Consider the following 26493-nt stretch of genomic DNA (forward strand, 5'->3'; position numbering starts at 1 on the left):
TATATTTTCAGGATGCAAATGCTGAGTCATAGGCACAAATTGTTTATCTTTACATTCCTAAGGGCTTTTAATTGACAGCATCATTGACTAGGTATGAAAGTAACTCTATAACTTAGTATTTCCTCTTATTGGCTTGTGTAAAGTGATGTCACTAAGTTGCTTTCATGTTAAATTCTTGATTTATTTTGTATAGAAGGTGCTATTTCTGGGCTAAAGAGATAGCTCAGTGGTTAAGAGCATTGGCTACTCTTTCAGAGGACTGGAGTTCCATTCCTAGCATGCACAGAGCAGCTCCCAACTCTGTGACTCAAGTTCCAGTAGATCTAACTCTCTCACATACATGCAGGCCAAATTCCAGTGCATTTAGAGAAGAATAAGTTATTAAAAAAGAAAGTGCTATTTCCCTTGTGTTAGTGTATTTCCTAATCACAATTGACTATTGAACTTTACTTAGTTCTGTATATAACTTTTTTCATAGTGACTATTCTAACTTGTTATTTTGTGTATGGCCTGGGTACATGGGCTCATGTGCCGTGGCATGTTTGTGGCTGTCAGAGGACAGCTTTATGGATTGAACTCAGATCATCAGGCTCACATACCAGTGTCTTTAATCATTGAGACATCTTAGTAGCCTTGTTTTTATGGTTTATTATAAGGTTTTTCTTGAGGACTTTTAAAAAAGATGTAACACGTGACTCAGTCTCATCTCCTATTTCTTTTTTTTTTTTCATCTCCTGTTTCTTTGAATTTTGCAAAATCATTGTCCTAATTGTGTTTGGGGTGTTCTGTGGTTGTGTACAGAGATGGTGACTGATTTTCTTATTCTTTACCTATAATATCCAAATGACATGTCTTTTTTAAAAATGTTTTTATTATTAGGGTATGTTTGTGAACATGAGTTCCATAGTGCATATGTGAGTGTCAGAAGATAGTTTTGTGGAATCAGTTCTCACCTTCCACTTCCCGGGGCCTGTGGGGTTTTATCATGCTGCCAGGTGTGTATGGCAAGCACCCTTACTTGCTGAGTCATCTGCTTGGCCCAAAGTAATTTGTCTTTGAATGAAAATATTCTAGCATTACTCAGGTCTGTGTAGAATTTTTTTTCCTTGAAAGCAATGAAATGGTATGCTATACATTTCTTTTATCCTTTCAGAATGAAGTCTTTTTCTCAAACTTCATTTATGGGTTGTACTTTTGGGACATTCTGTAGTAGCCAGATAGGGTATTTTGTTGTGAAATGTCATGGATTCAAATATTGTTTGCATGTATTTCATACCAAAACCCTCTGGTTCAATATATTTTAGTTTGTTCGTTTTATTTCTCTTTCTGTTTTTCATTATGTAGCTTAGTTGTTCTGGAAGGGGTCTGTGGAATTAGTTTAAAAACTAGACTTTTATAACTGAAGCACAGATAATTGAACTTCTTGACTTAGTCAGGAACACACAGCTGCCTGCTTGGTGCTTGTAGTCTTCTTCCCTGACTCGTGTTTTTCTTCAGATTGTACTTCCCCTCCCCATTGTTTGTTTGTTATTTAGAAAGACTGGATTTCATTAGCCTGAGCTATCCTGGAACTGTTTGTGTAGTCAAGGATGATCTTGAACTTTTGATCCTATTGCCTATACCTCCCCAGTGTTAGGGTTACAGACAAGTACCACCTGCCTGGTTTTATGCAGTAAGGATGTTTGAATCTAGGGTTTCCCATGCGGTAGTCAAACATTCTTTCCAACTGAGCTACATCCCTAGTGCCCCATATTCGTCATTCTTAAATGAATTAAAAAAAAAATCTCCCAATCTTAGAAGTGATGAGCAAAGTGGTCAAGACCAGGCTGATGAAACCCACAGAAACTACTGACCTGAACAAGGGGGAGCTCATGGACCCCAAACTGATAGCTGGGAAACCAACATAGGACTGAACTAGAACCCCTGAACATGGGTGTCAGTTAGGAGGCCTGGGCAGTCTATGGGGCCTCTGGTAATGGATCAGTATTTATCCCTGGTATACGAATGGACTTTGGGAGCCTATTCCCCATAGAGGAATACTCTCTCAGCCTAGACACACAGGGGATTACCTAGGTCCTGCCCCAAATGATGTGACAGATTTTGATGATTCCCCATGGAAGACCTCACCCCCCCCCCGGGAGCAGAAAGGGGTGGGAAGGGGGCCTGTGGGGGTCTTGGGAGGATGGGAGAGAGAAGGAACTGGGATTGATACGTAAAATAATATTGTTTCTAATTTAAATTTAAAAAATATAAAAAATTGAAATAGAAAAAAAAAACTCCCAATCTTAGTGGAGTGAATGGATGCTATTGATTTGTTATTTCCATATAATATATATTGAAGCTCTAATAGTAATTTGTTTCTTGATTGTGTTATTTCTGTGATAGGCTTGGATAAAATTGAGTTTCTGCAAAGTCATGAGAATCAGGAAATTTATCAAAAGGCTTTTGATCTGATTGAGCACTATTTTGGTGTGGAAGATGATGATCCTAGCATTGTACCTCAGGTGGATGAAAACCAGCAACAGTTTGTATTTCAGCAGCAGGAGGCACCAATGGAAGGATTTCAACTGTAACAGGTGGTGGAGAAAATGATGGACTGAAATGGCTAGCTTTGATATCTCATCCACATTACCAGTATTGGTAGACATGTTTTTATATAATACAGAAAAGAAAAAACTCTGATGCACTTTTAAAAAGCAAAAATGAAACAGAAGTTTCCATGCAGATGCACCCTTACCTTATAGGTTTCTGTTTGTTGTTTTGGTTGTTTATTTTGATGTGGCTATATTTGTCTTTGTTGTTTGTTTTTTTGTATCTATTTGTGAATATACATATGCAATTATTTCATTCAAGCTTGAAAAGGAGGGCTTGGTGTTATATAATGGTTCTGAACTTTTCAAGTATTCTTGAAAACTGCATAATAGCAGTGTTGTGAATATTGATAATTGCATTTTGGCAGGAAGTCTGGCAATGCCCAGCCTTTATTAAATCTACCTCTGTCTTGAAGCAAACATAAAAACAAAAAAGCTTCAGAAGCATGAAATCATATAAGAGCTGAATTAGAATATGATAATCTTTATTACTTTAGATTATAAATCACTGTGCTCTAGGTTATACTTCAAACAATTGCAACAGAAAACTTATAAAGTGTATTTGTAAAACAGAAGAAATAGTATTGATGGTTAAAATGTGGCAGTTATGAAGAGAGAAGCTATTCACGTTGATCACATTATACACCTATAAAACACTTACATATTTGTGCTGTTCATATAAAATACTATTATTATAGTATATTTTATATTTTATCCAGATATGCTGTCCTTTTTGGAATAGTGTTAGATTTCACTCTTCATCTTAAAGAGGATCATGACAGAGGGGTGATCATGAATCTAAAGCAGCCATATACCTGAAACTGTATTTATTCTGAGTTTTCAGAAGGTTTTGAAATGTTTTATTTTCTGTGTAGTTGTGAACTTGAGTACTTGGATGACAAAAGTATCCTGAAGAAATCACCACCTTTTATGTACTAAATTGTGCTAAATGTATTTACTGTTTTGACTAAATGAGCGATATTAATGAAAATTGCTAAGGATTATTTAATATGTCTAAGTCCATATTAGGAATAGTCCCTTTTGGAAATGCACAGCAGGTCATGCTGCAGCTTATTATGAGCTATGTGGTAGATGACTTTGTATCAGATTTCTCAGCCTAATTTGCATTTTAGGAGTTAGCAGCAAAAAGTCTCTTGAAATATGAAAGTCTAAAAGGTTTTGATAGGAAATTTATATTTATTTACATGTGTGTGTGTGTGTGTGTGTGTTATCCCCCATAGAACTGCTTGGTAGAATTTTCTAAGCAGACGTGGTATTGTCCAAGTGTCTTTTGTTTTATAGTTATATGCAGGTTTTGAATATATCCAATTATATACTTAAGAATATTTATGTAAAACCTAATTTACAACTCTTTTAAGATGGGAACTAAAACAATTTTGATATGATTCATAGTCTATTCTGTAAAGGAAGATTTCATTTATGACAGCATTTGTAATGTTTCTGCTGGAAATCAGGCGTGTGACATAAGGAATGTGTATAAAGTAGTACTTTTAAAAAGTAGGACACTTTGTAAACTGTATATCATGAATCTAAGCTTTTGGCAAGACACGTAAACCCTACAACCATGAAATCTCAGTTTAAATGGTTTCCAGAGTGCTGACTGCATCTGCCTGTCCTTTTATACCATTAAGTAGAGGATTGTATCTGTGCCCTTTTTATTATAATGGAAGTTACAGAGTAAGTATAAAAAGTTTTCCTTTTTACATTATGTACATTCAAAGAAACAGGGTAGTGATATAAAGATTACTAAGTTGATAGGTGAATTTATCAGATAAACACTGTTTTATGGTGCCGATGTTTCTAAGATGACAGGGTATTTGATTCTTTGTAATCAGTTAGTTGAACTTGTAGATGCAGCATACTTCAAACCTAGCCAGCTGTGCCTGCTTTGAGGAGCCAGTAGTCACTATAACAAATCCTAAGCCAAGTCTTCCAAAAAGTAGTTCTTATAGAAGAAATTGTGTGTGTGTGTGTGTGTGTGTGTGTGTGTGTGTACGTACATGCATACACATATATGGGAATGAACATACATATATACATACATACAGTTTGCAGACATATAGAATAAATGACCTGTCAAAGGAGGTTTTAGAATATGTCAGTGGAACAAATGTATTTCTAAGCTCAGAACTTGGTCATACTTAATACACATTTAATTTCTTGGATCTCTATCGTGTGTAATTTGATTGGTCCCCTTCAAGTCTAGTTCTTTTTTGTTGAACCAAGAGGAAGAGCTAGCTTTGTGAGTGTGCCATTTTAAAATTCCCCCTAATTTGTTTTCATCATCATAATATTGTCCCTTGTGATGCAACGTAATAAGTTGCTTTTCTAAGATTTACAACACTTATATATGATGGGTACTGTGCCAAATAAAATAAATATGTGATTAATTCAGATACCAAGAAAGATACTTGAAAGAGTCCGTTTAGTTAAATTGGTCCATTTAATTAAATTTACTTGAGCTTGAATTTCTACTGGTTGAACTATGCAATCATGCTTACTTGTTTTATAAATACTTGATGCATTGGCCTAGGTTCTTATTATTTGTTTAGTTGTTTTTGTTGTATGCTTTAATTTAAAAGGTTACTCTAACCTAATTTTTAGTGTACTTAATTTTTAGTGTTATTTATCACTTACTGGTAGCACTGAAAGAGGCTATTTTTTGTTTTACTTTTTGTTTTAAAGTAAATCCGCTGGCACAGAAATAGCTTCTCATTTGGTTCCTGAAACCTGGTGTAGTTAAAGATGGACCCACTGGGTGAAGAACTGCAGAAGAGTTTATTACCTCTGCTTTTGTAGTTTTTCTTCTTATGAAGGAGTATTATGAAAGAGTAAACACAAAAATGTCTGTGGATTTTTGTTAGTGTTCTAAATTCAGCAATCTCCTGGTTGCTTAATTGTGATACTGTGAAATAAAAACTCTTATTCACTTCAGTACATAGCACTACTATTTTCTGAAATGTGACATGCTGTTAGGATCCAATATAGTAGGGCTCTAGAAGGCCATTGTCTCGTGATTGGAAAATGAGATGAGATGAGGGGATTCTCACCTAACTAAACAAACAAACGTTTGAGCATTATGCAATATTATGAAATGTTACACTTTACTAAACACAATAAAATACCGTTTTGCAGTTGCATTTGTATGTGTGCTTATTTTCATTATTATTGCTAAGATTGTGTATTCCCAATGGAATAAAAACAGATGTAATGTTCAGTTAACAGTCTGTCCGTTTTATAGAACAAGAATCTTAAAGAATAGTTAATTCATAACTAGGTAGAAAAAGAGAGGAGAGGGAACCCTCCCAAAAAATAGAACAAGTAGCAGGATGCTAGTTGTAAATGTGTTATCAGTAGTCACAGTCATTTTTAATGAGGTGCAGGTGTGTGAGTGGTGCCGCATAAGCATAGTATCTAGCTATGCTAAATGCTTTTCTGCTGCCAGGAGAAAGCACTGCAATCCAGTCAACTTACAGAAGGAAGACTCACATGTCCAGGGGGATCGGAGCCCTCAACACCAGTCTTTTGAAGCCTCAACGTTCACCCCTAGTGACACACTTCCTCCAGCAAGGCCATAACTCCTATGCTTCCCAAAAAACCACCAACTTGTCACCAAGTATTTAAATGCCAGAATTAGGGTAGATATCTCATTTTAACCACCACAGTAGTGTACATCTCACAAAGACTATTAAAATGGAAACCCTGTCAGGCAAAATGAGCAAATCCCATATTGTAGTTGTTTTGGTTTTAGAAAGTTGCACACTTTTCTCCAGACTGGCTTTATAAATTTTTCTCCCATTGGTAGTATACACAGGCTCTCCTATGCATAGCCTAACCAGCATTTGTTATTTATTAATAGCCATTCTACTAAAGGAAATAGTATTTCATTTCGTTTTGATCTGCATCTCTGAAGTGAAGCCCTTCTAGTATATAGCCCAAAGCAATGAAATCACTAAAGCAAAGAGATAACCACACTCTGAGTTATTGCAGCACTGATTCCTCATAGCAGGGGTGTGAAATGGCCTACACTTAAGTTACACGGACTAAAAAAATGTTAAATTTCGTTTTTGCCAGCTTGTTTAACTTTTGCAAAGCAGTTGTTAGGACAGTCTTTGCTGCTGAGGCATTGCGGGTCTGAGCATCTCCATAGCCTGTGACTTGAGTGCCTGACCCAGGGGAGTTCTAAGGATTGTTTTCGCTTTCTTGTTCATTGAGGTGGTTATTTTGATGGCCTTGAGTAGTAATTACACCGGTTCAACTTAGCAGAAGACAGAAGAAGAACTGCTGCCTTTGTGAAACCATCTATCACCCTTACCTGCCTACCATGCTCTGTTGTGAGCTTTTAACTCAGTATTTCAGGGGTTCCCCGTTGTGCTGGCCAACTTTAAGCTACCCAGGAAGGGAAATGAAGCAGTCATGGGTCCCTTTGATTTTACAAATGACTGCCCACAATATTTACCGTCTGTTCACGTTTTTCTCCGTCGTTTTTTGCACATATGAGTTCTTGCTCCTCCATTCTGGCAGGAAGTGGGAAGTGCACCAGTCTACCATGCTCTCAACAAACCGGAAGGCAGGCTTCTGCCTCACTTGCCATGCTAATGCTTTTTTCTTGCATCTTGTTTTTCTTTCCTCTCATTTATTCTGAGGTAATTTGGTTCCATTGCTGTGTCTGGCTTCATTTATTTGAATTTCTGCCTTTAACTTTTTGGTTTCTGGATTGAGGGGGTTGTTTGGTGGTGTTTTGTTTTTGTTTTTGTTTTTTGTATTTTTTCCTATGCTGCTCTCCCAGGCAATTTTATTAAGACATTCTTTTTTTTTTTTTAATAAGAAAAGCAGTTTGTAAAGCTAAAACAAACCTGTATGATTAAAAAGTAAATGCTAAATGAAGAGCATGTGAGGGCAAGATAAGTATTTTTTAAAAAGTTTGAAGACTATCGACAATCTTTTTCCTTTTCTATTTTTTTATATTTATTTATTTGTGGCAGGGTTTTTCTGTGTAACTAACCCTGGCTGTCCTAGAACTCAATCTGAAGACCATGTTAGCATTGAACTCATAGAGATCCACCTGCCTCTGCTTCCCAAGTGCTGACATTAGAGAATGTACCCCCACCGCCTGACTCCTTTTCTGTTTTTAAAATAGCTTTATAATTACTGTTTTAATACTTCGTCAATGAAATAAATTCTGGAGTAATTCTTAGCTTCAAATCTTTTGCTTAATTGCCAACCAGAAAAAAGTATAACTAAAGGGACTATTCAGGTACCAAATACTAGAGACCTTAGGTTGAAAATTAGTATTTGGGGTTTTTGTTTCTTGTTTAGAGACAAGGCTCACACTGTAGTCAAAGCTTGCTTTGACATCATGGAAATATTACCTTAGTTACCATAGTGCTTAGATTACTTGCATAAGGTACCGTTGATCGGTAAAAGCGGTAAAAGACAGATTGTAGCTATACACTTTGTGCATGAACGTCATAATGTAATGGTAAGAGACCATATATCAACTTCATGTTGTATGATTCCATCAAAAACAAGTAAAATGAATCAACAATGAAACTTAGAACAAGGGTTACCTTTGGGGTGTTCCAAGTTGAGAGAGAGCAGAGTTCTGAGGTTCTGTTGATTATTTTATTTTGGGCAGTGAGCATACCAGTGCTGTAATCCGTGGAGTCTGGATCTGGAAACCCAACTATGGTAGCAAGGTAATGGAGAAAGGACAGGCACACTGCAGAAATGCTAGAGTTTGGGCGCAGTGTGCACACTGATGGAATGTGCTACCACCACCACCACATGCTGTTTATTACATAAGCGCAGAGGGCTCGATTAGCTAGTCTTCATAGGAGGTATCTGTTGGCAGGCTGTCTCAAACTAAACATCCGGGAGGAGGAAGCTGCAATTGCTAGTGTTTGGACACACTGATCAGTCCTCTGTAAACTCTGGCACTTGGATCAGAGGAAGAAGGTTTTCCCAATATCAAGCCCAGCCCATATGAGGAACAGCTTTGCTAATTTCTCATGGGTCCAAGGGCTTTGTCATGGCTGTGTCCATGACAACAATACATTCACTCAGGACTTCAGTACCTTAGGGCTTCCTTCTAAAGGAGACCACCCCAACAGTAGGGGCTTCCTCATGGACCCTGAAGTAGGCAAAAACCACACCCACACGCCTGTTTTCACAGACATCCTCTATTAAGTGGGAAAGAAAAGATAAAGTGGCTGCTTTCTGACTCAGGCAGGAAATAGCAAATGACCTTGCAGCTGAATTTTTAAGAGGGGGATTCTGTGTTAGAATGGACTAAGATGTGCTGATCAAGGAGCTAAGAGACTAGAGAGAAGGGGAGGGGGACAGGGGAAAGGGAAAAAGAGCATTTGTCCCAGAGGGAAAAAGGACTGCCAATGGATAGATAGGAGATAGACGTGGCCCATGGACAAATGTCGGGTTATAGAGGTAAGGGGGAAACCCGTGTGAAGATGAGGTGTTTCATTTTAATAGGGCATGTTGGTTAGGTGAGCCAGAGGGGGCTTCTTATTGCTAGACCTTGATAGTCAGCCTCAGGAGAAGGAAGTAGTCAAGTAAGGGAACAGACCTTGATGACTAGCTTTCGGAATATAATCTAATGGCTTTTAGTATGGCAGAGAACATGGCAGGGAAGGTCAAGGCCTGCCAGAGCCACATTCTGGAGTGGGCTAGTGTCCTTTTACCTTCTGTTTGCTGTGTAAAAACTCTACTAACTTACCTATACTTTTGTGCATTTTTAAAAATGGGTGTTAGTAAATGTTTATTAAAACGATCTTAATGTTTTTGTTACCAAAGTAGAACCATTGCAAACGTTTTATCAATCTTTTATTATTGCTAATAGTAATGGCGTCTGAGAGAATGCTTTGACACTTAGAGCATCATTTAGCCTTAGCCTGTGCAGCCAACGCAGCCTCTTCACGCCACTTGGCTTTCTTTGCCAGATTCCAACTTGTTAAGGATTCATGTCGTTCTACAGCCTAGAAACAAAACACAGCACAATACGACTATTTAGAAAAATTCACATCACTGTTAGATATATGGAAGAGCCTTTGTTTCAGGACAGTCAGGACTACACATAGACACCTGGTCTCAAAAAACAACAACAATTATACACACACACACACACACACACACACACACATACACACACACACACACACATATCCCATATCCATTGGCAGTCGTTTGCCCCTTATCCCATTAAAAGATTTCTAGAAAGCAGAGAATTGCTAGTCTGGCAAGCAATTTTCTGGAATAAGGTAACAATGGTATGGTTTAGATTTCTTTGTTCACGTTGGACTATTCAGCCCAGTGAGCACGGCTCTAAAGTCTCCCCTCTGAGGAGAACATTTTAGGGGTAGGTTAATCCCAATCTTTCAGCATGACATTACTAAGTTAATGACACCTGGTCCTTGCCCAGAGTTAGGGGACTCGGACATCTGAAAACCTGAGAAGTAAAGACCTGAGGGTGTCCTGTCATCTCTAATGGTGTAGCCGCTGGCTAGGTGGGAATGAGAAGGGGTTCAGAGTGAAAAGAAAGATCCCAGAGGGTAGAGGGGGTGAATATGATCACATTGTATACATAAATGAAACTTTAAAAAAATTCCGAGCAGTGAAGTCATATGAGTACTTGCCACCCCAAAAGACAGAGGAGCCTAATATATCCAGAAGGGAGAACACTGAGATCCAGCTATGCAGCCAGCCCTAACCAGTCCAGTCACAGGTGACAACAGAAGCAGAGTGTGTCTAGAGACAGCTGCCAGGTGCAGGCTCTCAGAGCATCTGTCCGGATTGCTGGAGCGGCTGGGGGCGGTGGGGGATGATCCAGAGGGTGAAAGGTAGAGTACAGACGTGAACTAAACTGTTCATCTCTCACTTCTCTTTATAGATATTGGACAGAAAGTGTGCATGGAGGATGCCATACTCAACCCCAACAGTCACTTCTGCACGCTTGTGTCCTAAGTGCGCAGCCGCTACTTAAATGATGATTCAGAGAACAGAGAATGAGCTAGTCTGGCTTACTTTCACACAACAGAGTTCACCTGCAGACTTTAAACTATTCTTTGTTATTTTACAAATAGGGGGGGAAACTTATCTCTTTCTTGATCAATTAGTTTTGGACCCAAATTTTCTTGACCAGATTTGTGTCTATTATGATACACGTATGTGGGTGGAACCCAGATCCAAAGATGAATTTGTTCTTAAAGCATAGTCCATCCCTGAATTCAGAACAAGGTCTGTAACATTTCTTATAACTAGTCTTGTTTCTCTCCCCAACCCTGTAGGGGTAAACTGAACCCTGGGCCTCCAGAAGGCAGGTGATCATTCTGCCTCTGCGCCCCATCCCTGCCCACCACTGCCGGGTATTTATTTCAGGGAGGCACTTACCCTCTTGGCGGATACAATCACAGCAAAGCAGGCGATGATTGTGAGCCCAATCATTATGTAACAAGTTTTCACTCGAGCTTTGTTTCTGGCAACATCTATCATTTCAGGCCTAAATGGAGATGTGCATTTTGTTATATATTTTCAGTATTTGTTGATACTTTACTATTTGTTAATAGTAAGGTAATCCAGCTTTCTCACAAGCATGATAACTAGTGATTTATTACTTGAATAGCCCAAATACTTTCCCAAATGCAAACCACAGTCTTAAAAGACCACCAAATGCTAGGCCATTTCGTCTTTGCAATTTCAAATTAGCACACATTTATTCAGATTCCAGTCTTAAACTAAAGGTAGCCACTATGAAACCAGTGTAATATATTTGGTTTCTAATTGATCAAGATAAAGCTACTAGCAATGTGTTGGACTATGGTTATTTCTTAGCTAGGATAAAAGAACTGAAACTGTTTGGAACAGCTTATATTTAAACCCATTTTCCACACTTCCTTTCAAGAGCCTCTCAGTTTCTTCTTGTCACTTCCTATCTCATTCTCCAACGAGACTAGTTACATGCAAGTGTAGTACAGTTATCTTAGATTTTAGTAATGCTGCTTACATGGCTGCTACAATGGGAAATAAGCCTTCCGTGCTTTTATATTGAAACAAAACTACCAATTTGCAATGGTAATTAAGTGGCAATTTATCAATATGTATAAGTTTTTTGTGTCTTGAAAATATTGAGTGGCTTTCTTATCTAGTATAAAGTTTACATATCTGATTATCTATAATACAGTTACATTTTTTAAAATTCATAATGACATGTTAAATTTATTTTGAAAAGGAAAGTTTTAACTCACGATTTGAAAAACATCACAAAAAACCCACAATAGTCTGTTTTCATTACACTTCAGGCAGAATTAAGCTTAAAATGTCAGCTGCAAACAGGTCAATTAGTGTCCAGGGAGACGTTATTAGATTGTATTTGCTGCTAGCCTTTTTTCCAGATGAAACCTAAAAGATATGATCATTTTAACCTCGTCTAACTGTGATCTGGCATACAAAATTAGTTTAGCAATTAAAAACAAAAGGAACTCATGTTTTCAGCAGTTTGGAGTCTTAAATGTCAAGGAGAGCAAAATTTGTTTATAATATTAGAAAATATCTTTTAAGTTGATTTCAATTTTTTTTAATTTTTTAACTATTGTTCCAAGAGCACGCTTCATTGCTTCACAATGAATTACTTGGTGTGCATTTTTCCAGCACACGTTTTTCCTCTTCCACTCACTTGAAACCATTTATGATGAGACCAGCCATGCTGAAGTAACCTCACTTCCCAGGGCCAGGAAAGCTGGTACCAGATGGCTACTGTCCAGTAGTCAAAAAGCCCTATCCAGCACTCTTTTCTTGCATGGTGCAGAAGGGAAATAACTCCTGACATTGGCCCCTCTCGGTCACGCCCGCCATCACCAACCAGGTTCTAGTTTAGCATAAGTATTTGAATTACTTTTGCCTTAGCAAGGGCAAATTTGGGATGCATTTGCTTTGTTTGGTTCCCAGTCTGTCATTGTGGTATGGTGTGAATAGATTGGGGATGTAGTGTATTATGGGGGTAAGGCGTGTCGTTTGTAGCTGAGATGCCCATTTATGTCCACGGGAAGTCAAGAGTAATAAATGTTTGCGCTGTACTTTTTCTTCCTTCCAGGAAACTCCCCCCACCCCACCTCCACTACCGCCAGTGAGTCTCCTTTTCATCCCGGTTAACCTGATCTAGTAATTCCTCACAGACTTGCTCAGAAATATCTTTCCCACAATCCCCTCACGTTCTTGTTAGCCATCCCAGTACTCCATGCTAAGCCTGCCCAAAGCTCTCCAGGAACCCGTGTCTACAGAGGTTATCAGGAACTCCCTGATACTTCCTGGATTCTCATTCAGCTTCAGCACTCTATAATCCCAGCTTCGCACTGTCTCGTCAAGCACCTTGACATTTACCCACTGTAGGGAGTGTTGTAAACTGCCTATGACTGTGTTAGTGCGTACAACTGTGCAGCACTACCGCTGCCTTACCCCCGTCCAACAAGCGCACTGGTTGGAAGCTGTGTCCCTTTGAGTCTCCCGGCGGGCGAAACCCAGACCAGGGCCCCTTTCACACTTACGGTACTAGGGGCGGAATCTCGTCTATGGATTTGAAACGCCCGGTCCACAGCAGGATTTTCTTGTCGAATTGCGAAGGCTTGTACTGGGCGGGAATCCTGTGAACTTTCTCTGCAACGAAAGCGACAGTGCATCCGTAAGCCTGGCCCCTCCAGCCCGAGGCCCTGGCTCCCCCTCGCAACTCCCTCCCTCCCAGCCTTACCCTACCCTAACCTGGGGGCTCAGAGCCGCTGGGGTTCTGGCTGCTGGAGCTACAGGGGTGGCCCCTGGCCCGGGGACCCCATCCCAGCCAACTGGAGACAGACTGAGGGGCGCGGCGGATGGTGAACTCCAAGCCCCAGCGCAGGACTCTGCCGCGGACCCGGAGCATCCCGCACAACACACTCTCTGGACCCGACAGCTACCGGCTCCAGAAATCTCGGCCCCGCCCCGCCCCGCCCCCGCCCCCGCCCCCGCCCCCGCCCCCGCCCCCGCCCCCGCCCCCGCCCCCGCCCTGGAGGCTGTACTGAAGCTTACTGCACTGTCCCAGCCTCAGCCCTGACACAGGACAGTTCTGGGGGCTCCCTGGGTCCGAGTGAAAATTTCGGGGCGCAGGACCACGAACCCTTGAGACAGCTCACGCGACTCATTTAAAGGGCATTTCTTAGTATTGAGTAGATAGGGGTTTTCATCAGGATTTCAGCCTTGGATCCACTAGAAATAAATCCAAACTTTTTACAGATCTTCAAATGCAGGAAATGTCAAATCTCACCAAGCAAGGGCAGGAACTCTAAACAAATTAAACATCCCTTCCACACCCCGAAGCAGCTGTGTACATGTGGCTGGATTTCCAGATCGTTTTCCTTCTAGCTAAAGTGAAAGCAGGCCTTCTTGGGAATGCCCAGCTCTTCTTAGACTAAGGAACCCACAAGGTCACTTTGTAATCATCCCACTGACTGTAGCAAGAGCATGGCTTAAGCCCCCACAACTGTCTTTGAAGCTGAGACATGTAACGTTAGAGTTGCACAATCGTTTATGCGTTTTGATCTCGTTTGTAAAAACAGAATGTTGGCCTTGACTACTCTAGCCCTGCCATGTACCAGGTATTTCTCAAAACTGGTATAGGGCAGTGATGGTAGGTAGGAGTAGTGAATTTTTAAAATAAATATACAGCAGAAACATACAGTAAGCAAGAGTAGGGTTTGGATCTGAGGCTGGGGGTGCTTGGTATGTTGAGTTCTTATTCTCTAAATAAAGCTTTAGAAGACAGATTTCTTTCCCTTAGCAGTCTCAACCTAGTCCCTGAACCCAGGGCACTTTAGTTTATGAAATTCCTTGTAGAAAAATGTGAGTTCTCTGACATGAAGGATTGGTTATTATGTTCCCAGCATATATGTATATGGGGAAATAAGGACTTAGTAGATACTAACTAGGAATTGAATAATGAGTGGATGAATTCAAGTCTTCAAATAGAAGAGACTTTGTGCTGGTTAGTTTCCATCAATTGACACGAACTAGAGTCCCTTGGGAAGAGGGAACCCCTACTGAAGAATTGCCTTCGTAAGACTTTGCTGTAGGTAAAACTGACTGATTGATGACTGATGCAGGAGGGTCCAGCCCATTGTGAGTAGCACCACCCCTGGGCAGATCTTGGGTGGTGTGAGGCTTCCTGAGCAAGCCATGAAGAGCAAGCTGGTAAGCAGCATTCCTCTGTAGTCTTTGTTTTAGTTTCTGTCTTCAGGCTCCTGCCATGAGTTGCCGTCTTGGATACTGCTGGTGGTAGGCTGGAACCTGTAAGCCAGAAGACCCTTTCTTCTCCAAGCTGCTTTCAGTCATGGTGGTTACTGCAGCAACAGCAAAGCAAACTAGAATAGACTTCGTCCAGGCTAGTTGTAGAAAAAAGACTTCACAATCGAGGTCCCTTCCTATCTTGTATCTGCAGTGCTCGTTGTGTTGTCCAGCACACAGCAGCCGACAGGTAAATATTGATGGAAGCCAACTGGATGAGTCCCTACTTGAGAAAGTGCATTGCCACAGATATCTGATGGTTCCTCCATTACATTACTTGACAATTCTCCCACCATTCAAATGTTTTTCTTTTTACTTTTAATATTTTATTTTCACATCACTGGGGAAGCACCCATAGAGCTAGAGTGAACTATCTCTGAGAAATCGTTCATCATTAATAGTCCACCGGATTAAGCTAGCTAAAAATTCATTTTCCTGGAGTGAACAGACATACAGGGCACAGGGCAAGGGAATAAGAGTTCAAGTCACAAGAGAAGGAATAGCTTGCACTATATTCTCTACCCCTGGCAGGATTAAGCTATAACCTTGGGGCAGAACTTTACATAAATTGCTTACAGCTGCCTAGGAAATGTTTTCCTTAGCTCTATAATTAGAACAATTTTTAAAAAGTAGTTGAATCATTTTAATAGAAGAAAAATGATTATATTCCTTTATTTCTTTTTAGCCAGGACATCATATTTATTCATTAAATAAGTATTTAGTGAGTGTTTTCTATGTGCTGTAGGTTCTGATATCATATTTATTCATTAAACAAGTATCTAGTGAGTGTTTTCTATGTGCTGTAGGTTCTGATATGCCAGCACACAGTAGTTTCAGCTGACCCATTCTGGTTTGGTGTTACTTTTCAACCCAAAGATTCATGTCACTTATTTGAAAAGAGTGTTTTCAGGATTGTGCCTTCAAGATTTGTTTTCCATTAATATAGCTTACATTCCTGTTTTGTACATGTACCGTGATTGCTTCTTAAAACACAGTGTTGTGCCCAGGAATAGATAATAGATTTGGTGTAGGTTAACCTTCCTTCCTTCCTTCCTTCCTTCCTTCCTTCCTTCCTTCCTTCCTCTCTCTCTCTCTCTTTTTTTCTTTCTTTCCTTCCTTCCTTCTTTCTTTTTTTCTTTGTTTCTTCCTTCCTTCCTCCCTCCCTCCCCCCTCTTTCCCTTCCCCCAACTTCCCTCTCTCCTCCTTTCTCTCTTTCTTAATTAAAAACTTCATGGCCTGTCTTAGTCTAAGGCAAAAGATGTTTGCATTTGAGTTAGGCATTGCCCTGGGGAACTGCCAATCTGTTTGGGATAATGTTCCCTTGCCAGGAAATTCTCTGCTCCCAGGGGAAGTGTTAGGAGGACCTTAACTAACTTGTTTTCTGACCTTCTACTAATCTTTCAGTGGGAAAATTTCAAAACGATAATTTCCCTACATAAACATCTCACATGGTCCCCAGTGCTGGGGAAAACTTACCAACTGTACATAGTTCTTGTGAGACCTGCTTACCTATCATTCAACAACAAAATGCGGGGACTTTTTATTTTTATCAGGGAGCATTTTGAAATGATTCTGACATTTAGGACTTTAAGAAGGAGGAAGAGGAGGAGGAGGAAGAGGAGGAGGAGGAGTAAGAAGAGGAGGAGAGGAGGAGGAGGAGAGATCTCAAGGGGACAGCAGAAACTCAGTGATGGTCCTGCAATAACTTCCTAAGTATATGCTTATATAGGAGTTGCTCGAGACCAGAGCACTTCCAGTGCTTGAAGATGTGAAAAGTGTTAATATAATCTGAGTTCTTATAGCCACAACTGAAGACATTGAAACCTTGACCAAAAGCAGCTCTTTTTTTTAATAAAGATTTTATTATTTATTATGTATACAGTGTTCTACCTGCACACCAGAAGAGGGCACCAGACCTATTACAGATGGTTGTGAGCCACCATGTGGTTGCTGGGAATTGAACTCAGGACCTGTGGAAGAGCAGCCAGTGCTCTTAACCACTGAGCCATCTCTCCAGCCCCAAAAGCAGCTCTTAAAACATGCTGCAAACACCTTCCGTGTCGTTCTCTATCCAAACCCTTATCCATAGCCTCCAAAATCAGCCCCCGCCCTACCAGTGTAGCTCACACTGGGCCTTAGCTCCTGATCCTTTTGTTACATTCTCTCACATGCTGATATTACAGCCGTGTAATATAATATAATATAATATCGCCATTTAATTCCCCTTTTCTTGTGTGCACACAGTACAGGAAGGGAGGTGTGGCCAGGTTAAGGGCGTGTCATCCATTCTTAGTGTGCAGGAAGATTAATGCATTCAAAGAGACTCTTCATTTTCCAGGTGAAACAGAGAAATGGCTTCCACCTATTTAAGGTAGTGCCTGAATGGAAAGCCACTTGTGATGTCAGATGTGCTAATATATTTAATTCATTCAGTAAGATAACAAGAAGGAAAATCACCCCTAGTGAAGCTTGGCGTAAGGCTCTGAAGTAGGAAGAACATTACTTTATCCAGTGTTGGCTACTGCTAAGAAGTCAGGCACTGTGAGACTCCTAACTTTAGAAAACCTTTTCTTCTTTTCTAGACATTTGTTTTGAATTTTTCCTTTGATTCTGCCTGATCTAAAATTTCACAATGAGTCATTTTGGTGCACATCACTTATCCAAAGTTCTTAACATTTTCTGGGCTCCATGCTATGGATATTCATTATTTAGAATTGAAAGTAGTAGATAATTTCTTGAAAAGTTTTTCTGATAAGTGCCACCCCAATACTTCTGTGTTTATTCTGAAAGCTGCATTTGGATGTGGTAGTGTCTTCAAACTTTCTTCCCAGTCTTTCCCATTTTTTATTTTATTTACTTTTTTGGAGATTTTTCTCAACTTTATTTTCATCTTTACTTACTACGAATTATCAACTGAGTGTGTACTATGTGACAAAAGTTCCAGACTCTGGATATAGCACCAGTGGGTCGAGTAAAAGAAAACTGTCTGTTCTCTTGAGTGTGTGATCTATTTTATTGAGGCAGATGATATTAAAAAGCGTATGACAAACAGAAAAACCAGTGCAAGAATGAGTCTCGCAGAAATGAGGTCTGTGATAAAATTAGGTCATCTATATGAACACCGTCCTGTAAGGTGATACTGCTTAGTGACATCATGCCATCTCAGTTTGTAGATACATTTTATGATGTTCCTGGTGTGATGAACTTGACCATATGGATGTGCATCAAAACTATGCTTGTCACTAAGTAACAAGTGATGATGCTTAAAAAATTACATGACAAAATTAATAGAAGTAAGGCTGAGGGAGGGTCTAAATACCATCCGGGAGGTAGACTATATTTTGCACGGAGTGATCAAGAGAGGACTCACTGAGCAGATGGCATTTTCAGGGAGATTTAAAGTGAAGGAGTGAGGGAAAGAGAGTGTAGCCACGCAAGGAAGAGTTGTTACAAAGGAGGGAATGCACAGGGGAGTTCCACTGATGGCAAGAAAGCAAGCTATGGCTGCGCTAAGGTGATGATGATGCAAACATATTAAAAATATAACAAAAATAAAGTTAGAAGAGAGACGGGCCATGCATGGCTAGATAATTCTGCACATAGACTCTACAGGTTATTAAACAAAAATCCTAGTGCCAGGTGTAGGACACTTCCTTATGAACTGTTTCCCCGTGAGGCTCCAGAAGCATCTTTGTTGGCCACCTGAACAAACCACTACATACCCTGGATGTAAGATACAGAGAAATGAGGCTGGAGAAGGGCTGGAATCTTCCTTTTTGCTGACTAGGTTTCATAGTATTGGAAGATACTATACAAGGCATCCACACACTCACTCAGCTGTGAACCTTACAAACCATAAACACTAACCTTGTAGGCAAGATTTCCCCTCTGGTGCAGTAGTGGCAGGACTGTTGTGGGGATAACCAACCACTTTCTCATTGAACCAGAGGTCCCTTCCACAGGAGCGGTATGATTGGTATTGCAAACTGCGTCCAAAACACACGGTTAGGGAGATGATAGAACCTAGTGGGGAGGGACTTGCTACAGGTGTTTGGTTAAACTGACATGACACCAAACTGCCTCCAAATTATTTATGTTTTATGCCCACAGAAAAATACTACTTCTCAGTCAGAGAAGCCTCTCCTTCCAAGGGAGCCTTTCATCTTGTGCACAGCTCCTCACCATACAGATAATATATGACAAATGAGTGCACAGCTCTGTAGAAGGTATTTATTCTATTGCCTCTACGGTTCAGAGAACACTGTGGAAGAGGGGTCAGTAAGAGTGTAAGAGCTGGAAGATAAGGAGAAGAGTTCTGAAACGTTGAGGCTATGACACAACCATTGCAATCATGATGTCACAGCTGCTAAGGTGACCTTCATAAGACAGGGCCTGTCAACAGTCAAGTTAGACCCGAGGGGAGCACATGCCCCTAGTCCTCCTTGCTGAACTACTGGACACTGATAGATCCCAGGTCAGGGGAGGTCATTATCTTCAGCTATGCATCCCTGGTGAGCCCACCAATGGATAGTTTCAAATCCGTGGCCTTGGTTAAAGTGTAGGACACAAAATAAACTGTCATGACTATGGGAAAGGGACTTGTAGGGAGGAGAGAGATTCACAGGGTTGAGGGGGAGATACGGAAGATTGGAGGCAAGAGTCATCAGAATACATGTGAGAAACTGTCTCACATTAGGTACATGTGAGAAACTGTCAAAGAACAAATTTAATAATGTAAAAAAAGTAAACTTGAAATATAGGTGACTATAAAATTATAAATACTAAGTAAACCATCAACTCATTGTTATCTTAAGGTTGACTGACTGGTTATTGACAGTGGTGTTCTATCGTGTGTTATTTTCTTTTCTCCTTCAGCCCAATGCAAATTCTAAGGCACGCTTATTTTGCTAATCAAGAAGCCAGCAGAGCGGGTGTTGGTGGTGCATACATTTAATCCCAGCACTCTGGAGGCAGAGACAGAGGCAGGTGGATCTCTGTGAGTTCAAGACCCGCCTGGTCTACAAGAGCTAGTTCCAGGACAGCCTCCAAAGCCACAGAGAAACCCTGTCTCAAAAAACAAAAACAAAAACAAGAATTCAGCAAAAACAACAATCACATTCCTCAGTCCTTCGGCTTGCTTGTGTTTCTTCTTCCTGTCCTCACCACTGAATAATCCAGGAAGAGTGGAATTTGTATCAGGGCGATGGCAAATCCTTTCTGTGCTCAGCCCCCTCCAGTCACCTGTGAAGCCCCTTCAGCATGGTCTGGCCTTAAACAAGCCTGCTTCCCATTAATTGCTTCCTAGGCAAAGACAGGGGTTGACTTTTCCTAGAATGTTATTCGAGTTTCTAAAAGACATGGAAGCCACGGTCATGGGCAGCACAGAGTAACAGAGACTTTGCCTTAGGAAGCCACATTTACATGATGCACACATTTCCAACAGAGATTGGATGAGACTTTACATTTAGATTGAAATTCCTCTTGTTTTTTATAGTGCAAAGATTCTCATGACAACGAACATTGGAACTCGGTTCTGAGTTAGCATGTGGAGTTAAGCAGGGAGTTAAGTTATGATAGGGATAAATACTGTTCATCAAAATTGCCAGTAAGATCTGACACAGTTATAAAAATTCCAAACATTATTGTTGTTTGCACAAGGAGTGAATATTAAAATGTTTGAAATGAATTGACAAGTGGTATTGAATATGTAATGAAGATTCTGCCCATGTGCATTACACTTACATTTGGAAAAAAAGACAGCTTATGAAATTATTTTACCCTGAGGATGCAAAGTAAAATATGGCACACTGTTATCTTGCTGCATGTTAAAATTGTATTTCTTTCTCTAAAACTCTGAAAACAAATTCTTTGCTTCTAATTACATGTTAACACTTCCAATTGTTCATGTAAGTAAATGAATAAAATATTTTATGTCTATGTTTTTACTCACCAGCACTAAATTATGTCTAAGAATAAATATTAGTACTTGTCATGAAATTACAAGTATTCCTTGAGGATCTGCTTGCTAAAAAATAAAAAGTAAAAATATAATTGTCCACTAGGTGGCAGCAATATCCTCAAATTGTTTTACAAACTGACTAGACCATAAGGGAATTCCGGGTATTGAAGAGGAAGACTTCTTCCTGTCCTCAGGTAACTCGCAATCTATATTGTCATGAAATTATTTTACAAATATTCCTTGAGGGTCTGTTTGCTATAATAAAAAGTAAAAATATAATTGCCCACTAGGTGGCAGCAATATCCTCAAATTGTTTTACAAACTGACTGACTCTTAAGGGAATTCGGGTATTGAAGAGGAAGACTTCTTCCTGTCCTCAGGTAACTCACAGTCTATATTCTGAAGTTTATGTACGTACATTTTCCTCTCTTCTTTTGTCAGTTAAAGATTATAAACATAGACTTCTTTCATGTAAGAGGAAAAAGTGAGGCCAAGTTTGAAGTTTGCCTGCTTTTTTCCCCTTTATTATTTTTTTCATTTATTTTACATCCTAACTGCAGTTTCCCCTCCCTGCTCTCCTTCCACCCTCGCTCCGTCTGCCCCCCTCCTCCATCCACTCCTCCTTTTTTTCTGTGCAGAAGAGGCAGGTCTCCCATGGGCGTCAACAAAGCATGGTATGTTAAATTGAGGTAGGACTAAGATCCTCCCTTTGTATTAAGGCTGGGCCAGGCAACCTCGTATGGAGAATAGATTCCCCAACCCAGCTCAAGCGTTAGGGACAGGCCCTGGTCCCGCCGCTAGGAGGCCCACAAACAGATCAAGCGACACAACTGTAATGCATTTGCAGAGGACGGAGATCGGTCCCATGCAGGTTCCCTCGGTGTTGGTGCAGAGTCTGTGAGCTTGTTTGAGTTCACGTTGGTTGCTTCTGTGGGTGACCTTGACGCCACCTCCTCCATCTTCCACTCCAACGCCACCCCTTGCCTGTACAATCAATCCTTCCTCCCTCTCTTCAACAGGAATCCTGGAGCTCTGCCCAGTGCTCGGCTATGGATCCCTGCGTCTATCAGTCACTGGATGAAGGCTCTCTGATGACAATTGGGGTAGTCACCAGTCTGATTACAGGAGATGGCCTGTAGATTCAGGCTAGGCATCCATGATTGCTAGGATTCAAAGCGCACGGAATTAGATCTTAAATCTAAGGTCACTACCCCATCCCCACCACAGGACAAGCTTGCTAACATTCTGCCGACAGCCACTACAATCATGTACTTTTCCTGACATGGGCTTTTGTTGTTTTGTTTTGTCTTTCCCGTGATTTTTCTCAGCTCTAGAAATTGAAATGGGCTTTTACAGCATAGCCTTTCTGATGGGGGATGTCCTCATGTGTAAATGCTTCTCTTATCGGTTGATGGATAAGACACTATTTGGTCAGTTAGGTAGGGATTAGGAGACAGGAGAATTCTGGGAAAGGTAGGCAGAGAGGTGCTGGAAGGAGACACCACGTATTGGAAAAAGGAGTAACAGGTTCAGACACTTCTCTGGGAAGGTCAGAGCTTCCCTCCCCCACACCTCTCAGAGGAAGGGACAAGGAAGATTGGAAGAGCCAGAGGAACTGGAAACCTGTTGCAAGATGTGTCTCTTAGAAACGGCGTGGAAGCTTAACCCACGACGCCTCAATAACATAGGGGCTAAAGAAGGCCTGAGCAGCGACGAGGGACAGGATAGCACAGGAAGGCGAAATCTCATCCCCACTCTAGACAAACCGTAGGCACCAACGACTGCTGAGACGAGAACTGGTTCTCCCTGGGGAGCCGCCTCCTAATTGGTTCCTCAATACCAAGTGGTCAGTCCCAGAATCATAGAAATGAACTCAGCTGCTTGGCTTTCTGTATTTATGCACAGTATACATATCTTACCATAATAAAGAAAAAAGAGCTCTTGAGCTTGAGGGTTTCTCTGTGGCTTTGGAGCCTGTCCTGGAACTAGCTCTTGTAGACCAGGTTGGTCTCGAACTCACAGAGATCCTCCTGCCTCTGCCTCCCGAGTGCTGGCATTAAAGGTGTGTACCACCAACACCCGACTTTATATTTTAATTTTTAAAAACTGCAAAAATTCTAGAATATTCCATAGTGATGTTTTATTGTTATCACTATTATTTAAGCATTTTTTTGATTTTCATTATAATTTCACCAAGTCAGTGCACGGGCAGGCTAAAAGTAGGATTCATTTACATTTTAATTCTTGAACAAAATGTACTCCTTGTAATAAAAATGGAAAGAATAATAAAACATAGCAAATAAAAGTCTACCTGGCACTGCACTGTTTAGAGGAAAGTGTTATTATTGGATGTGTCTTTTTCTATCTATCTACTATCTATCTATTATGGAAGAAATTCTGTTCAGCAGCTTATTCTTTCTTCATTTGATGCTTGACAGGGCCTTTAAATACTTATTCATGTAAACTTTACCTCCTCCTTAAAAAGCTTTTTGAATAGTCTTTCATTGAGAAACTGCAACATAATTTATTGAATTGTAGATACTTACATTCTTCATTTTTCAAAGCTTTCTATTATCGTGAGGACTAATATAAAGAATACCTTGTGAATAGTGAAGAACTTGTTTCGGGGGTCCAAATTTGCAACTGTGGGTTTCTAAGTCAGAAGCTGCCTCAAATGGGCTTAGTAATAGGAGTTGTTCCCACTTGTCCTTCCATGTGTTCCGATGTCGGTGCTCACACACTGACCTCTGAGCACACCTGTCTTGTTGCTCACGTGTGAATGCAATGCAAGACACTCTTTCCTCCTTGTCACGTCTTACTTTGTCCTCCTGGAGAAACAGGTTTGTGACGGGAGCTGAACATGTCACTTGGCTGTCTATAAGATGACTTATTATCTCTCTCTCTTCTTTTTCAGGTTTAAGCAGTGTAGGGCAAGCACGTGGGGGAAAAGTTCTTGTAAAATTCCAGAAATCTTTTGCTCCATTTCACTGTGTGTGAGCTGGCATTCTAGCAGTAGGTCAGTGTGTGTGAATTCATTTCATCCTGTGTGAGCCTAAGCAGGACACTCAACACTGCTGTTCCTTAACTTCCTCCTTAGAGTTACACCCCAAGATTGTTGTGAAAACAAACGCTATAGTGGTGGTGACAGTAATAATATTTTGAAGAGTGATATACAGCTTTCAAAGTTCTTTAATGTGCAGTGTCTTTTAAATTGTTAGACTTATTTTTATTTTTTATAAATGAGCCAAAATTTTTATTTATTCATTCATTTCTTGCACTTGAAGTACTCTTCGATGACATCTTTGGCCTGAATTCCTTGTTATAGTCCTTAACCACTACACAACTCCAAGCAACCGAATCTTGAACACACCCGAGCCTCCGCCTCCGTGCAACTCGGCAGCAGGGGAAAAGCCTCATTTTTAATTTTATGTACATGAATGTACATATCTGGCGTTCATGGAGGCCAGAAGAGGACATCAGACTTTCTAGAACTGGAGTTAGGGGTAACTGTGAGCCACTATGCTGGGGGTGCTGGGGATGCTGGAATGGACCCTGGGCCCTCTACAAGGGCTCTTAACCACTGAGCCCCATAATCTTTATAATAACCTCATATAATAGGCCAGGTACATATTTTTAGTTTTGAAAGTTGCATTTATTTATCTCTCTGTGTTTGTACACTCCATGGTTTGCGTGCTTGTGGGTACCAGAGAACAACTTAAAGGAGTTACTTTTCTCTTTCCATCACATGGGTCTCAGGGAATCAAACTCAGGTCGTCAGGGTTGGCTGCAAGCTCCTTTAGTAGCAGAGCCATCTCATCTGCCCCTAGACAAGCAGCTTCAATGTCAGTGTTTCTCCCTCTCTTTCTTTCTTACTTTATTCCTTTCTTTCTTTCCTCCCTTCCTTTTCATTTTAAATCTGACAGGGCTGTTGAAATTTGGTAGAAAATCAAGGAGAATTTCTTTCAGATGCTAAAGGAGTTATTTAAAAATAATGCCAAAGAAAAGAAATACAAATGTTTTCCTGGCAAGGAACTGTGGAGGACACATTTTTTCCTTCTGACCTATGCAGGATATTTACTTGGAGGAAAAAAGCCGACCTGTGACCAACTCTTCTCCATCATGTTTCTCACCTAGATTCTTTATAACCAGTTTTAGCCATGAGGAAATGGAAGAGTAGTGTGACTTCTAAGTTTATATCTTACATAAATTGTTAGTCTATAGCGATTCAGCCTATCCAGACCTGCTGACAACAGGATAGACTCCCCTCCCCAGCTCTCTATTGTAAACACAGAATGGGGACCTCACACAGACCCACTCTGGGTGACTCAGACACTGGCTTACTCACATCACCTCCAAGCACAGCACATTGTATGTTATAGAAAAACATGAAAAGATTGTTCCAGTGTCTCAGAGCAGTCTTCCTACTTTCTCGACATCCTTGAGTGGTAAATGACAAATGGGATGTGTATGTGTGAGTGAGTGTGTGTGTATTTGTGTGTGTGTATTTGTGTGTTCAAGTGTATGTGTGTATGTGTGCTTGCTTGTGTGTGTGAGTGTGCATGCTTGTGTTTAAGTGTGTGTTTTTGAGTATGTGTGTTTAAGTGTGTGTGAGAGTGTGTGCATTTGTGTGTGTATGTTTGATTTTGGAAGGCTGCTTGAAAGAAAAGGTAGTCCTAACTTTCCCAGAAGCATGAGCTGAGTTCCAAAACTTAGGCTTCTTTCAGCCAGTGACTTACAGGAGAAAAAAAGAAAAAGGTTTTGCATCATCTCTGTTCTCTACAAGCAGAAAGCAAAGATGGTCAAGTCTTTAAGTTCACTGTGGATGGAAAGATTGTTCTCGAGGACTATAGTATTCTCTGTGATGTCAGATGCACACTATTATATGTATTTTTCTTCTAAGGATCAGACACATTTGCTAATTTAACCAATATAGTTCAACATCTTCCCATAAAAGGTGAAATTGTGATCATGTGCAGGACACTGCGTTTCACTGGGGTTACAGAATACCAGAAATGTGAGCAACAATAATACCTGCTTTATAACATGTCAGGTTATGTTTTACTCCAAAATCAGAAACAGGACGCTAAACCTGGTGCAGTTGTACCCCTGCTCTGAAGTCCCTTACGATGGATCTGGAGTTGTAGACTTTAGGTTCAGGGGGACAGTTACATAATTTCATCCATGTTTTTCATGTTCTAAATAGGAAAATGTAATGATTCATATGAAACTCAAGTGAGTTAGAACTCATTGTTTAGCCTCAGACCTTGCAAATCCCAGTTGGGGCAATACTTACCTGTTGCTGGTGGGAGTGCAAACTTGTACAGTGACTATGGACATCGGTGTGGTGGCTCTCCAGGAAGCTGGGAACAGATTTAACTCAAGATCCAGGTGTTTCATGTGGGCATGTGCCCAAAGGAAAAGGATTCTACACAGTACTACAGAGATCCTTGCTCATACATGTTTATTGCTGCTCTGTTCTAATCACCAGAAGCTGGAAACATTCCCAATGTTCATCAGTAGATGAATGAATAATGAAAATGTGGTATGTGTATGCAAAGAAACACCACTCAGCTGTTAAACATCAAAACCATGAAATATACATGT

The 26493-nt window shown here is 40.5% G+C and overlaps 2 protein-coding genes across 3 annotated transcripts in view; one reads left to right on the forward strand and one right to left on the reverse strand.

Moving 5' to 3' along the window:
* The window catches only part of Kpna5 (karyopherin subunit alpha 5), a 59841-nt gene extending 38966 nt beyond the window's left edge, over positions 1-20875 (forward strand). Inside the window, exon 14 of one of the 2 annotated variants that reach the window (XM_040728113.1) lies at positions 19806-20875. In XM_040728113.1, coding sequence (XP_040584047.1) covers positions 19806-19822 — 17 coding nt within the window. In that variant the 3' untranslated portion in view covers positions 19823-20875. Of the gene's footprint in view, positions 1-2385; positions 5753-19805 lie in introns of those variants that run through there. The other variant, XM_040728112.1, reaches the window with a different exon arrangement.
* On the reverse strand, positions 9436-13554 carry Fam162b (family with sequence similarity 162 member B). Its single transcript, XM_005073284.3, has 4 exons — positions 13377-13554; positions 13166-13274; positions 11016-11124; positions 9436-9604 (listed from the first exon to the last, which is right to left on the reverse strand). The coding sequence occupies exons 1-4, from the start codon at positions 13531-13533 to the stop codon at positions 9506-9508; spliced, it is 474 nt and encodes a 157-aa protein (XP_005073341.1). The 5' UTR covers positions 13534-13554; the 3' UTR covers positions 9436-9505.
* Positions 20876-26493: the final 5618 nt, after the last annotated feature.

The sequence above is a fragment of the Mesocricetus auratus genome, unplaced genomic scaffold (assembly GCF_017639785.1).
Source record: "Mesocricetus auratus isolate SY011 unplaced genomic scaffold, BCM_Maur_2.0 Super-Scaffold_100018, whole genome shotgun sequence".
Lineage (NCBI taxonomy): Eukaryota > Metazoa > Chordata > Mammalia > Rodentia > Cricetidae > Mesocricetus > Mesocricetus auratus.